This window comes from Grammomys surdaster, unplaced genomic scaffold (assembly GCF_004785775.1).
Source record: "Grammomys surdaster isolate TR1022 unplaced genomic scaffold, NIH_TR_1.0 125946, whole genome shotgun sequence".
Lineage (NCBI taxonomy): Eukaryota > Metazoa > Chordata > Mammalia > Rodentia > Muridae > Grammomys > Grammomys surdaster.
Window position 1 is genome coordinate 1,960,344 of NW_021620768.1, and position 14,684 is coordinate 1,975,027.

The 14,684-nt window shown below is 50.7% G+C and overlaps 1 protein-coding gene across 8 annotated transcripts in view; it reads left to right on the forward strand.

The window, feature by feature from the left end:
• The window catches only part of Arhgef2 (Rho/Rac guanine nucleotide exchange factor 2), a 55,024-nt gene that overhangs the window by 31,788 nt on the left and 8,552 nt on the right, over positions 1–14,684 (forward strand). For 7 of the 8 annotated variants that reach the window (XM_028753052.1, XM_028753055.1, XM_028753056.1 and 4 more), the window contains 13 exons: positions 3,821–3,965; positions 5,929–5,996; positions 6,290–6,353; positions 6,938–7,067; positions 7,285–7,394; positions 7,528–7,674; positions 8,226–8,476; positions 8,812–8,937; positions 9,442–9,559; positions 9,672–9,920; positions 12,067–12,143; positions 12,976–13,145; positions 14,095–14,162. In XM_028753052.1, the coding sequence (XP_028608885.1) occupies positions 3,821–3,965; positions 5,929–5,996; positions 6,290–6,353; positions 6,938–7,067; positions 7,285–7,394; positions 7,528–7,674; positions 8,226–8,476; positions 8,812–8,937; positions 9,442–9,559; positions 9,672–9,920; positions 12,067–12,143; positions 12,976–13,145; positions 14,095–14,162 (1,723 nt within the window). The remainder of the gene's footprint in view (positions 1–3,820; positions 3,966–5,928; positions 5,997–6,289; positions 6,354–6,937; positions 7,068–7,284; positions 7,395–7,527; positions 7,675–8,225; positions 8,477–8,811; positions 8,938–9,441; positions 9,560–9,671; positions 9,921–12,066; positions 12,144–12,975; positions 13,146–14,094; positions 14,163–14,684) is intronic. The other variant, XM_028753053.1, reaches the window with a different exon arrangement.

Here is a 14,684-nt window from a genome sequence, read left to right on the forward strand (position 1 = left end):
CCCACAGTGGCCAAGGTTTGGTGTGAGAATGGAAGGAGGTCTTGAGTTGACATTCTGACCCCCAGGGGAGGTCTCAGTCAGAGGGAGTAGGAGATCCAGCTTGGGAGTGCTCCAAGAGGAGGGAAAGGAAGGACTGGAAAGGGGACAGAAGTTCCTATGGTTCTTACGGGCAGTAAAGGGTGTCCCCCAGAGCAGGGGTGCTACTGGAGACCCTGTCTTTCCTTCCCTTTTTACCTCCATTTTCCAGTATACACTGGGTGCCTGCTAAATATAAATGAGGCTTTTAGGTCTCAGGATGGAAGTTGACCTTGAACTCCTGATTCTCCCCCCAACCCCCCAAGTGGTGGAACTACATGGAACTACAGGAGTATGCAGAATACACCAAGCCTGTTCAGTTAACCCCATTTGGAACATTAGCTTGGATAATGTCCGAGAGCAGGGAAGACTTCCGAGATCTGTGAAGAAGAAGCAGGAAACATCCAGAGCTGGACAGCAGAGGGTTGGGTCGAGCAGAAAGGGCCCTGAGCCCTGAGGTGAATGTTTGGACTGAGGAATGACAGGTCTTTCTTGTCCCTGTGGTGCTAGGATTAAATCCAGTGTTTCACATCTATTAGACCCTTGAACCCGTGTTTTAGACATTTTCTTTTAAGACAGTGTCTTGCTAAGTTGTCCAGGTTGGCTTTGAACTGACCATCTTCCTACCTCAGCCTTCCCAGTATCTGGGCTTTTGGTGTGTACACCCCCCACCCTCCCAGCTATGATTGCTCCTTTCCTGGACATACTGCGGCCTGGAGGAGATGAAGAGCTGAAGAGCTGATCTGCTTGCTGTGTGTAAATGGGAGACAGTGAATCAATCCACCCCCACCCCCACCCCCCACCCCTTACCCCCCACCCCCCACCCCTCACCCCTCACCCCTCACCCCTCACCCCCTACCCCCCAGTAAGCAGTTCCCATGTTACTCCATTCTCCACACAGCTTGAGCCCTGGGGCGGGCTCAGTACAGCCATCTCTGGGACAATAGTGTTAGGCTGTGCCAGGGCCGCTCGCTGCTGGCCAGGGCCCGTGCTGGGATGTGCTGCTGCTGCTGTGGCTGCTGCCCTCTGCTTGCCCACCTAGAGCAGGGGTCACTTGGAGAGAGGGTGAGTGTTGGTAGGTGGAAGGCAAGGACCAGAGCAACTGGGGGTCTGTATGGTGCAAGAAGGGAAAGGGTCATTGGGGCCCTGTCTGGCCCCGTCCCCTTGGCCACTCCCAGCAGAATTGTGCAGGCAGGTCGGACAGAGAGCTGTGTGGTAAGAGCCTCATACAGCTTCAGAATGTGTCTGTAAGCACACTGCTCCTTCTGGAGCGGCCCTTGCCAGGCGCTCTGGTGACTGCCATTCTCCTTTTACTTGCTTGTTTGTTTTTAATTAAATCTTCATAAATATTCATAGTCTAGATTGGTGTCCTAGAGAAGCGTGGGAGGGCAGAGAGGTGAAGAGGGAGAGAGCATGTGGCAAGGGATATTTAGGCTTGGCCTTTGAAGTCCAAGGAGGTGAATTTGAGGTCACTTTGATCTAAAAACAATTAAAGAGCTGTACTTTCCCACAAGACAGCTAGCATGCAGAGCAGTGGGAGACTTTTCTAGCGATTCAGGTAGGTAGCAGCCACTAGAGCAGGGGATGCTGAAGTGACCCATACTAGAGTCTCAAGGAGGAGTGTCCAGAGGAGGAGCCAGCCACAGGGACAGGGAGGGAGGGAGGACCATCCATAGAGAAGTAGATGCATGGCTGAGAGAAGAGTGTAAGGCTTGGGGGACAGGTGAGTTCACCAAGAGCAGGGGACAGGAGATAGGACCAAGATACGGAGAGGAGAGCAGGCTGGATAAAGAGAGGAGCCCTGGCCTGCGGGTGCAAGTCCTGTACTTTGGTACCTGAGGCAGGAGGATTACCTTTAAGTTCAAGGCTAGACAAGGCTGCATAGTGAGACTCAGACTCAAAACAAAATAAAACAAAAAGTTACCAAATGAAACCCCAATAGTACAGTAGGGGAGAAAGGAAGAACCACATGGGGGAGGTGGGAAGGCATGAGGAGGGTGAGGAGGGGGCATGAGGAGGTGACCGCCATCTAGGCCACTGGGCTCTGCTCTCCTCCGGCTACCCCAGGGCCCAGCGCACTGTGGTCTGATGCTCTCTGGCCCCTGGACTGTTGACTCAGCGCCTTTATGCTTCCCTTTTTCCCATCCTCCCCCTCTGACTGCCAGTGTGGTTAGTGGCGTAGGCAGGACTTCTTATCCAGGCCCACGCTGAACGTTTTTTCACTGCATTGTGACTTTCTGTCCTAGGGTCCCAGCCAGTGTCCTAAACTTGGGGCTCCTACTCTCAGCCTCAGCCACCTGCATGGTGTCCTTGTCCCCTAACACTTTTTTTTTCCTTTGAGACAAGGTTTCTCTGTGTAGCCCTGGCTGTCCTGGAACTCACTCTGTAGATCCAGCTGCCCTTGAAGTCTGAGATACGCCCGACTCTGCCACCCAAATGCTAGGTTTAAAGGCGAGCTTCACTCCTGCCTGGCTTGTCCTCTAATGTCTTTAATTAATTAGTTAACTAATTACTTTAGATACAGGGTTTCACTGTAAGCTCTGACTAGCTTGGTATTTGCTATGTAGGCTAGGGTGGCCTCAGACTTAGAGATCTGCCTGCCTTTCCTCCCAAGTGCTGAGATTAAAGCCATACCCCACTATGTCATTTATCCTGCCCTTTCTAATTTATTGGGTCCATACCATTGGGTCCCAAGCTTCCTGCCTCCACTTCTTCAGTGCTGTTTGTGTATGAGTGTGTGCGCTCCCACGTTTTTGTTGTGATGTTGTTGTGAGACAGTTGTTCTATAGCCCAGGCTTGCTGCAGTATTCCTGTCTTAGTCTTCCAAGTGCGGGAGATAACAGGCATGGGCTACCACAGCCAGTGTTGCCTTTTCACCTTTTCTGGCTCTTGGAGCTTGGGGAGGAAAAGAAAAGAAGTCAAGGACTCTTATAGAAGCTGGAGGAGGTAGGGGAAAGCTCAAAGGCAAGGTCAACATATACCTCAGGAGGCAAGAATGTACTAGAGAGTGTTGTAATCTCAGCACCGTGATCCAAGTTCAAGGGTATTCTTGGGTACCTGACCCCCCTAAACACACACACACACACACACACACACACACTGCTAGTGAGGGATCTTTTGGGCTTTGACTAAGTAGAAGAGTTAGAGGTTTGGGGTCCTGACCTCTGAGTTGATGGTGTCTGAAGAGGCATCCTGCCCCCCACCAGCCAGTCTAATAAGGGGATCTCCTGCTTTGCCATCCCTGCTCCCCCATGACTGCTTTGAAGACAGCAGCTCCAACACCCGTTGTCATGGTTATGAGAGGAGCTAACTCCCATAGATTGGAAAGCGCTGGTGAGCTGGCACCCTCTGCTTCACTGGTCCTCCCCTCTCTCTGCGCATCTTCCCCCAGCACAGAGAAAGCATACAGCAGCCCGGGGGCGAGCAGAGCTAAGGCTGGAAGGTGGAGTGAGGACGCAGAGCTCTAGAGCTAGGGAGATGAGTGGTAACAGGAGGCAGCCCAGTCGCCGGGGTCAGGTAGGTCAGAAGCCTAGCAGCCCTAGGGACTGACTGCCCAGGGCCTGGACATGCCTGGACAGCCATCTCAGACACCCATGTGTAGCAGGTTGTGATTTAGCAATTGGTGACACTCCAGCCTCTCTCTAGGAAGGCATTTCTCCCATGCCTCTGCTTTCAGCCTGTTTCTCTGGATGCCAGCTACCTGGGTGTCTTCCAGCCTCACCTCTGTCTCTCAACCTTTCCACAGACCCGGGAAAAGGAGAAGATGAAGGAAGCTAAAGATGCCCGCTATACCAACGGCCACCTCTTCACCACCATCTCGGTCTCCGGCATGACTATGTGCTATGCCTGTAACAAGAGCATCACAGCCAAGGAAGCCCTCATTTGTCCCAGTAAGTCTTTGGTTCCAAAGGTCACCTAGCCTCAGTCACCATCAACCCTAGTTCTTTCGTCTGTTCCTTCCACCCTGGACCCTTAAAGGGACTCTATTTTCTGGATCCCAGCTGGGCTCAAGTTTCATGCTCAGGTGCTTGGTCTCCTGCTGCCCTTGCCCACACTGGGTGGTGGCCATTGGAATGTGACATAAGCTGGTTGGTCTCTTGGGTGTGGGGTGACAGAGGCTGTTGTTACTCTCCATGCAGCTGTCACTTGCTTGGGTATCCCCCTCGCTCTCTGAACAGCTGCTGACAGTTGGGAGAACTGTCTGGAGAATGAGCAGGAATGTTTGCTATGAACCAGGGTGGGAGAGGAGCTAGGGAATGGAGGGAAGCTGCCAGCCTTGCAGCTGCCTCTGCCCGTCTCCCTGGACAATTTAGACTTGAGGCTCCCATGCCCCTGCCTTTCTGTTGCATGTGAGTAGAACAGAAGTCTGCTGATTCAAGGACAGGCTGGGACTATCTATTTCTTTATCCCTGATAAAGAAATTCATCAGAGATCTGTGTGATGGAGGGACGGACTCAAAACTCCTAATCTTGGCCATGTCTAACCTTTATCCTGTCCCAGGAAGGAGACAGAGGAATTCCTGCCTCCTTAGGATACCAGTGCAGAGGGCTCCAGCTCCGTCCTGCCCCACCCCCACCCCCATGCCTTCCTCTGAGTAGATGAAAGTGTTGTAGCTTGATGCTGACCAGCCCAATTCCACTCTAGCCTCCTGATCCCTGTGGGATGTTGGAAAGGAACCTCAGAAAGAACCAGTGAGGCCTGCCCCCCTACTTCTTTACCACTTGATTTAGAGCCAAAAAGATGAGGAGGTAACCCCAATCTAGATCCCTCTAGAGACCTGGCAAAATACTCAATCCGGAAGCTTGTTGCCAGGGGAACTGGGGAGGTGGGTAGCACTATTTTGAGAGCAGGTGGAAAGCGGAGGCTTGATCCAGAGACACTAGGTGTTGGGGGTAGGAGAAGGGAGCTCCAGGGGGTGGGTACTGCCACAGCCTGGCTTCCATCGGGCCCTTCTGCCCCACCCTGTGTCCCTTGTATTTGTGGAAGTGAGCGTGGTGTTGGGCATTGTCTGCCTGAGTTAGCAGAGTTTCCTGTGGGGTTGGGGGTGGGGGGAGAAGCTGTAGAGCTGAGGGCATGCCAGGAAGGGAACCCATGGTCCTGAGTCTAGGCTCAGCTACTCCTTTTTCCTTTGCTACTTCATGGAGAGGTGGAGTGGGGGATGGGGAGAAGCAGATGGAGTGTGGGAGCTGTAGTTTGCCTTACTGGGGAACAGAACTTCCCGGGCCTACAAGGGAGAAGGCCCCCAGAATGGAGTTAATGCAGAAGGCTGCCAAGCTGGGAAAGGGAAGGGCCTCTGGGCCCAGACTCTGGAGCCGTCAGCAGAAGCCACTGGCATGTATATGGGAGAGAACGGTTTCTGGATCTGAGCATATCTAAGATAATTCCTAGCTCTCCACCTGCTGGGTGACCTAGGTTAGCAAGCACCATTCAGATCAGATTCTTCATCTGCAAAATCAGCATTTTTGAGTGAAGTGAGTAGAGAGCTTTCCTCAGGGACCACAGTGCGTTCTGGCTCTCTCTGTCAGCTTCAAGTCTTAGGAGTTCCCATGGTCATCTGCAGTGTCATCTCCTTTGTGCTTTCTGCTCTTCCCAAGCACCAGACACCTTTCTTCCCTCTGGTCTCCAGGCCCTAGGATTTCCAAACCTTCTGGATCCCTCTCACTTCAATTCCTGCCTGAAGGAAGAGGGAGGTGGGGGAGGGGTTGACATGTGATAATGACCAACAACTCTGGGAAGCTGGGAGAGTGTCTGCAGAATATATGGCCTGGGAAGTTGGGTGTTTACATGTGGGCTTGTCACCCCCTGTGCCACCCCATCCCTCCCTTCACCCTCTCTACCCCACCCTTCCACCAGCATGCAACGTGACCATCCACAACCGCTGTAAAGACACCCTGGCCAACTGTACCAAGGTCAAGCAGAAGGTGAGATGGCAGGGTGGGTGGAGGGCTTGCAGGGAGGGCAGTGCCATACCCATGTGTCTTTCCACTTATTTTTCACCCTAGCTCCCGCTCCTTGCCATGGGGCATCCCAGACCCTTGCCCTATGTAAACATAGCCCTGCTACACTAGTTTACCCATCCCGATGCCCTTAAATGCAGGGTTAGCTTTCTCCCAAAGGGGCAGCTGCCAGATCCTGGCTTGTCCTGGGTGTGTGGCAGGGTAGTCTCTGGGTGACAGCTGTTTTTGGTGTCTCTCTTTTGCTTTGTGTCTCACAGCAACAGAAAGCTGCATTGCTGAGGAACAACACTGCCTTGCAGTCCGTTTCTCTCCGAAGTAAGAGTGAGTAATAGGGAAGTCACAGGACTACCAAGCTTCTGAGCCCATGGGCTCTGCTGCCCCCCTGAGGTCACACACACACACACACACACACACACACACACACACACGGCTCCACTTGGGTGGGCGTGCCATAAGGGATAGTCCTTATTCCTGGGCTTAGTATCTAGACGGGCTAGTCCAAATAGAGATAAGGGACAAGAGTGACTTCAGCCTTGCCACACCCTATTATGGTAGCCATTTATCTATACTTCATTTGGGGACTGACTGTCAACTGTCAGTTCAGAAAAAGCGTGGTGCCCAGATTCCTTCTCAGCAGCTTGGATCACTGCAGACAGGTCTTACATTTCTGGCCTTGAGTTTGCTCATAGGCTTGTCTGGGGTGTCAGAACATATATGAACAGGCTCTTAATTCATGATGGAGGCTTGCACAGTGAACAGTGGCGTTATCTTGATGGGTTTTTGCCAATTTTCTTTGACTCTGAGGAGCTGAGGACAGGCCAGACAACTCACCATGGTTCCGCTTGAGGAGCCTAGGAGAGCAGAGGGCCAAGGAACTAAGTCTTCTCCTGCCTCCTTTCTTACAGCAACCACCAGAGAGCGGCCAACGTCTGCCATCTACCCTTCTGATAGCTTCCGGCAGTCCCTCCTGGGTTCTCGTCGTGGCCTCTCCTCCTTGTCTTTGGCCAAAAGTGTTTCCACTACCAACATTGCTGGGTGAGCTTCTGTTTGGGGAAGAGGGGGCTTGACAGGAGAGAGTTCAAAGCCCACGAGAGCACTATTTCTTCCCCTGAGTTCAGAACTGGAGACAGATACAAGAAAGATAAGTTCCAGCACAGAGTAGCTATCCCTAGGAACCCAACCTTGGGTCCCAACCTGGGAAGGGACCTCTTGCCCGAGTTGGGGTGATGCAGATGGCCTCCAATTCCTTCAGACATTTCAATGATGAGTCTCCTCTGGGGCTGCGTCAGATCCTCTCCCAGTCCACAGACTCCCTCAACATGCGGAACCGAACGCTGTCCGTGGAATCCCTTATTGATGAAGGTGAGCAGACCTGGCCTTGGGGAGATGCGTGTTGGCAAGACTGTGGTGTGAGAAGCCTGGGACGGGGAGGAAGAGGAGGCAGGGGAGGGAGAGCCGGGCGGGCCCTGAAGTGCTGCCTGCACTGACTGCGCAGGCGTAGAAGTCTTCTACAATGAGCTGATGAGCGACTTTGAGATGGACGAGAAGGACTTTGAGGCAGATTCGTGGAGCCTTGCCGTGGACAGCAGCTTCCTGCAGCAACATAAGAAGGAGGTCATGAAGAAGCAAGATGTCATCTATGGTATGCCAAGGGCACTTTGGTCTCCCCGCCCCTTTCTAACCAGACCCTGCTTACCTGCGTCTTCTCCCTGCCACCTACCTGTTGGGACCCCCTCATCCCATCCTTGGCCTCCATGTCCCCAGAGGGCACCAGCTTGTCCCCATGCACCTACTTCTTGGTGCCATTGGGATATTTTTATTTTCTATTTAAGAGATGAGAGTCTCACCATGTAGGCCAGGCTGGTCTCAAACTCTCCGTTCTCCTGCCTCAGCCTCCAGAGTTCTGAGATAACGAGTGTGTACCACTGCACAGCTCCCAAGGCCCCACTGATATCTCTTCCTTCCTCAGTCTTCATTCCTGCCCCGCTCATGCCCAACACCATGCCAGGAACTGGGAAACCTACACACTTAACACACAGGGCTCTTGCCCTAAAATAGTCTACTGCTTGAAATGACAAGGAAGTGGTCTGAGATGACAACCACACAAGCGTTAACTTAGAAGAGGCACCTAGGGCCCCATGAGTTGTGCCTGAGGTAGAGTACAACAGAGACAAATGTCCCTTTGTCTCATAGAGCTGATTCAGACAGAGCTGCACCATGTGAGAACCTTGAAGATTATGACCCGCCTCTTTCGCACTGGGATGCTGGAAGAGTTGCAGCTGGAGCCAGAAGTGGTCCAGGGCCTATTCCCCTGCGTGGATGAGCTTAGTGACATTCACACACGTTTCCTTAGTCAGCTTTTGGAACGGCGGCGCCAGGCCCTATGTCCAGGAAGCACCCGGAACTTTGTCATCCATCGTTTGGGTGACCTGCTCATCAGTCAGGTAGGAAAAGACACATGGGACCTGTTCATGAATGCGTACAGGTATGTGGAGGTCAGAGCCCAATCCTGGGACGTGGTTCTTTCCCATCATGTGAGTCTCAGGATTTGAATTCAGGTTGTCAGGCATGATGCTAGCAAGTTCTTTTACTTGTTGAACCATCTTATTGGCCAAGGAGTAAACAATTCTTACCTCCAAGCAAACTGGTGGCTGGAGGGAAGCAAGGCAGGGGACAACTTGAGAGGAGGAAATGTCAAACAGAAGGCCAGAGGTGTGCTGAGGGCTGAGGTGCGGCTCTGTAGGAAGGGCTGATCCGGTTTTGCCCTCCTGACTTCCAGTTCTCAGGTTCCAATGCTGAGCAGATGCGCAAGACCTACTCAGAGTTCTGCAGCCGCCACACCAAGGCCTTAAAGCTCTATAAGGAGCTGTATGCTCGAGACAAACGCTTCCAACAGTTCATCCGGGTAAGCAAGCATCTCCAAGCCTAAGCCCAGCCTTCTCATGACTCAAACCCAAACTCTCCCATCCCCAGGGTAGCATATGGGAGCTGTGTGCTCACAGAAGGCAACCCCTCAACACCCTTGTGGACTGTGTCCCTAGATCTCTCTCAGTTGTTGAGACATGGTCTCTATGCTGCCCTGGCTGTCATAGAACTCACTGTATAGATACGGCTGGCCTCAAAACTCACAGGGGTCCACCTGCCTTCCTGTGCTGCTATTAAAGGCTTGTGACACTATACCCAGCTCACTCTTAGATCAACAGCCACCCCACACTGGGCAAGAGGGTGATGTTGGTCTAGTTTTCATGCCATCGTTGGTTTGCTCGCCACCACAGACCTGTGACATTCACTTACTCATTTCCCAGAAGCTGTCTGCTTAGGCCAACATGGGGCGGATGCCAGGGTGGGCCAGCCTCAGAGCCTGGGCGCCAGTCTTTCTGCCCCCTTAGTCTTTCATCTTCCCTTATAGAAAATGACCCGCTCAGCTGTGTTGAAGCGGCATGGAGTCCAGGAATGCATTCTCCTGGTGACTCAGCGGATCACCAAATACCCAGTGCTCATCAACCGGATCCTGCAGAATTCCCATGGTGAGGAAGAGCATGGTGGCGGGGGTGGTGGGGAATGGTGAGCAGTCTCAGGTAGAATTGGGTTGGAAGAGCACTGGTTGAACTGTCTCTCATGCTGGATGTCCGGTACCAGGGATTGAAGAAGAGTACCAAGACTTGGCGGCAGCCCTAGGGCTAGTGAAGGAGTTGTTGTCCAATGTGGACCAAGATGTGCACGAGCTGGAGAAAGAGGCCCGCCTACAGGAGATTTACAACCGAATGGATCCTCGGGCTCAGACCCCTGTGCCTGGCAAGGGCCCCTTCGGCCGAGATGAACTTTTGCGGAGAAAACTTATCCACGATGGCTGCCTGCTCTGGAAGACAGCCACAGGCCGCTTTAAAGGTCAGTGATCCTCCTGGCAGACGTCAGAGTTAGATATTCTGTGTGAGTTGCAGTCACCCTTCAGGGTTATTTTTACAGCCTTTCGCCAAGGGTGAGAGTCAGAGGCAAACCTACTGCTGCAGCGGTGCAAACTCTGGCCAGAATCCCAACAGAAATGTGTCTGGGAGACCCAGAGTGAGAATTGAACCCTGGGAAGGACTGAGAGGCTGGAGAAGAGAGATCAGGAGAACAGGGCTGTGTTGGGGGTGGGGATGGGGGGTGAGGGTGGGGGTCGAGGTGACAGGGTGTACTATCCCAGGCTCACCTTTTAGAATTTATCTACAGTTAAAGTCCTTGCTTCTAAATCAGGACAAGAAAATAGCACCTCTAAACCTCAGGTACCTGAAGCCAGAGATCATACGGAATTACATCTATGCTGTGAAATTCCTACCCTAGGGCCTGAGTCCTGTCAGTCCTTACTAGGCTCTCTCCTCCATCCCTCTCTCTCCTTCCCATCCCTCCCACGCAGCAGCTAAGAATATAAAGCATTGAGGGGTAAAAATAGCAAGGCTGGAGAGCTCTGTTTCTGAGCGATTAGCAAAGCCCTCCCCTTCTGTGTCCACGGTTTAGTAAAAATCCCCACAGGCAAAGGGTGACTGTGTGTTCCTGACTGTGGCTTTCAGGTCTTGAAGAATTGGTCTTTGGTTCCTCCCTTCCTCTGAGTGCAGAAACCATGACAGTCTAAGAGCCCAGAGGGTGAGGCAAGAGAAAGAAACTGAAGCAGGGCCCGCTAGGGTTAGGGATGAGATTAGTCAGAGGCCATGGGTGACGGGTGGTCTGCAGTTTGCTCTCCTGGAAGGAAACTGACTTTGTCCCTCTCTTTTGCAAAGAGACAGGAATATGTCAGTGTATTAGAATACCTAAAAAGGTGCTTGCATTAGTCAGATGCCAGACAAGGAACTTAAAGGCAAAGAACACCACTTGTCTTGTTCTGGGAATCCTATGACTTAGAAAAATCTTGGATCAAGCAAGTCCTGCTTGTACTTGATTGTAGTTCAGCTATCCAAGAGCTGAAGCAGGAAGATCACTTGAACCTGTATGTTAATGTGTAAGTAAGTGTTTATGTGACAGCAGCCAGTTTACAGAGCCTCTAGAACAAGGATGGCTTTTCTGGGGGGCACCGAAGACTCTAGATTAGGAAGTATGAGTTGGGCTGAAGCAACAGCTCAGTGGTTAGGAACACTTGCTGTTTTTGCAAAGGATCTGGGTTCAGTTCTCAGCACCCACATGGCAGCTTACAATTTACAACTATGTAACTCCAGTTCCAGGGGATCCAATGCCCTCTTTCAGCATCTGTGGGGATTACATGCATGTGACACACATGCAGTCAAAAACACTTATACATACAAAATAAACTTCAAAGAATCAGAATTGGGTGATTTAGATTTTTTTTTTTTTTGGTATTGTTGGTTTTATTTATTTATTTATTTATTGGGCTTTTTCTTTTTTCTTCCTTTTTTATTTCTTACTTATTCTTTTTAGACAGTATCTTGCTATGTAGTTCTGACAGGCCTAGAACATGATTTGTAAACTCGGCTGACAAACTTTTAGTGATCTGCCTGCCTTTACCTCAGGAGTGCTGGGATCACCACACCTGACTAAAACTGGATGATTAAAAAACAAAACAAAACAAAACAAAACAAAACAAAAAGCAAACAATTCTGAACCAGTTGAGGCAAGAGTTCCTTTGTGCTCCTTGCTGGCCCAAGGGGCTGTTTTGTCTGGTAGCACAGGCAACTCTCTCTTTCCCTCTAGTTCCATGTTGAACAAATGAGGAGGTTGAGCCAGGCAGTGGTGGCCACACTTGAGAGGCAGAGGCAGGCAGATCTCTGAGTTCGAGGCCAGCCTGGTCTACAGAGTGAGTTCCAGGACAGCCATGGCTATACAGAGAAACCCTGTCTAGAAACATTGAAAAAAAGAAAAAAAAAGGTATGGTGAGGTTGGAGGTCAGAGGTCAGGAAAGATGAAGGAAGCAATGGGAGACATGAGAGACGGGTTGGGGAGACTGGGAGACAGCCTGAGAAGGTGCTCCTGGTCCTCGGAGAGGGGCAGACAGTGGCTTTGAGCCTTTAGTGCTGACCATTTTTCCACTTTGTGTCTTGGCCAGATGTCCTGTTACTGCTAATGACAGATGTGCTGGTGTTTCTCCAGGAAAAGGACCAGAAATACATCTTCACATCCCTGGTGAGCCTTCTTCAGTTCTCTTATACCTCGATTTTCTTAGCAAGCCCAAGAAAGTCTTACTCAGTCAAATACCTGTAATAGCTGTTAGTTCTATATAATAAAATGTAAGATCACTGCCAGGTGTCACTCCTGTGCTCAGGCATGTTTACCCTGTCAGGGAAGCTGTCATTAGCATCATTTTGTAGATGATGAAGGGGTACATGCCTGTCTAATGGCAGCTCTTGGGAGTTACGGATAGGAGGATCAGGAGTCCAGGGCCATCTCAAACCACATGGTGAGTTCAAGTCCCGCCTAGACTCCATGAGACCCTGTATCTAAAAAGTAAGTAGGTAAGCTTACCATTGCAGTGGTGGAGTACATCTTTAATCCCAGCACTTGGGAGGCAGAGGTAGGTAAATCTCTGAGTTCAAGTCAGCCTTGTCAACACAGCAAGTTCCAAGCCGGTCAGGGGTCACAGAGTGAGACCTAGTCTTAAAAACAGCAGCAACAAGAAAAGTGAAGCACACAAAAGTGAAGGCACAAGCTTACAGTTCCAGAACTGGGAAAGCAGAGGCCAAGGCTACAACTCTGAGGCTGTTTTGGGTTCATAATGAGTTCAATACCAGTTGAACACATAGTGAGACCCATGAGAGAGAGTGAGAGACGGAGACAGACAGAATATGAATATGAATGTATCGAGGGACTCATGCACATCCAAATTGTCCTGGCTGGTACTGACGCTTGGGGTCTTACATGTATAGCATCATCTTCAAGTCTTTTGGTATTCTAGGACTGAAAACCCAGATATTAAGGATTAGGATTCCTTGGCTTAATTCTTCCATTTCCCTGACAGGACAAGCCCTCAGTGGTATCCTTGCAGAATCTCATCGTAAGAGACATTGCCAACCAGGCGAAAGGGATGTTTCTGATTAGTTCTGGTCCACCTGAAATGTATGAGGTGCACGCAGCATCCCGAGATGACCGCACTACCTGGATCCGCGTCATCCAGCAGAGTGTGCGCCTGTGAGTGTGTGCCTGCGTGTACATGTGGCTTCAGGTGCTAGGCGGAATACTTCCTGGGAACTAAACTCATCGTGAGAGGTTGGGGCAGAAGCTGGGATAGACAAGATGAGTCACGATAGAAAGTTCACATGAAAAGTTCTCATTTATATCCAGATAACCCAGCTACCCCTCCAAGATGGTGTTGGCAGACCTGTCAGCCAGTGACAGTGCCAGCCACGCGTACTGTGGGGTGATTAAAGCATTGATGTTAGTGAGCTGAACACCTTTTCTCCAAAATGTTGAAAACAGCCTGGTGTGGCATGAACACCTATAGCCCCAACACCTGGGAAGTGGAGGCAGAAAGAGTCAGCGTTAAAGGTCAACCTTAATGCATAAAGAGTTCAGGTCCAGCTTGGGCTGAGGTCCTAGCTTAAAAATTACAAACAGGCCTGGCAGTGGTGGCGCATGCCTTTAATGTCAGCACTTGAGAGGCAGAGGTAGGTGGATCTCTTGAGTTCAAAGCCAGCCTGGTCTACAGAGTTTCAGGATAGTCAGAGCTACAGGAGAAACCCTGTCTGGAAAACCCACACTAAACCAAAACAAAACCCTCCAACACAGTGAGCACAATAGCTCAGTTGTGGCTCAGTTGTCAGAGTGCCTGCCTGGTGCTCTGGAAGCCTGGGCCCCTCCCCCAGCACCACATAAATCAGAGCAGCAACCCACAAAGGATCAGAAGTTGAAAAAAATAACAAGCTGACAAAATGCCTCTCCCGACATAACAATCAGATAGAGATGGACGCAGGCTTGTCTTAACCTTTGTAGGCCTGACCAGTAAGAGCGAGATGAGGATTAGGTCAAAGAGTGACTTACGCCACGGTATAAGAGGTGGGTCCTATAGAACGTGTGCAGAGGAGGGAAAACTGACGGCTGGTGTCTTTTCCACAAATCCAACCTGCCTATTGCTCTGCAGATGCCCGTCTAGGGAGGACTTCCCTCTGATCGAGACAGAGGATAAGGCGTACCTCCGGAGGATCAAGAGTAAGTTCCCTCCAGGGAGTGGGTTGATTTACACCATATCCTCCACGAAAACTATCGTGTTGCTTTCAAAAAGACGAGATGGGCTAAAGAGATGGCTCACATATTAAAAGAACTGGTTTCTCCTTCAGAGGGCTCAGGTTTGATTCTCAGCACCAGCTTTGTGACTCTCAATTGTCTAACTCCAGTTCAGTGGCTCTCTAATGCCCTTGGCCACCTCAGTCACCAGGCACATGCATGATGCATATACCTATATGCAGGCAAAACTCTCATACACAGAATAAAATAATCTTAGGGAAAAAATGAAAGCTTCATGTGGGCTGCTACAGATTTATTCCAAAATAAACCATCAACTGAAAAAAGTCAGGTTTAAAACAATGTTAAGTATATGCTACAATTTTGTAAGATTAGGGCAAATAGGTGTGTGTGTATGTGTGTGTGTATAAAATAGAGTAATATCTCTATGTCCCAAGGGCATCTAATGCCCTCTTGTGGCCTCTGAGGGCAGTGCCCGCACATGATGCA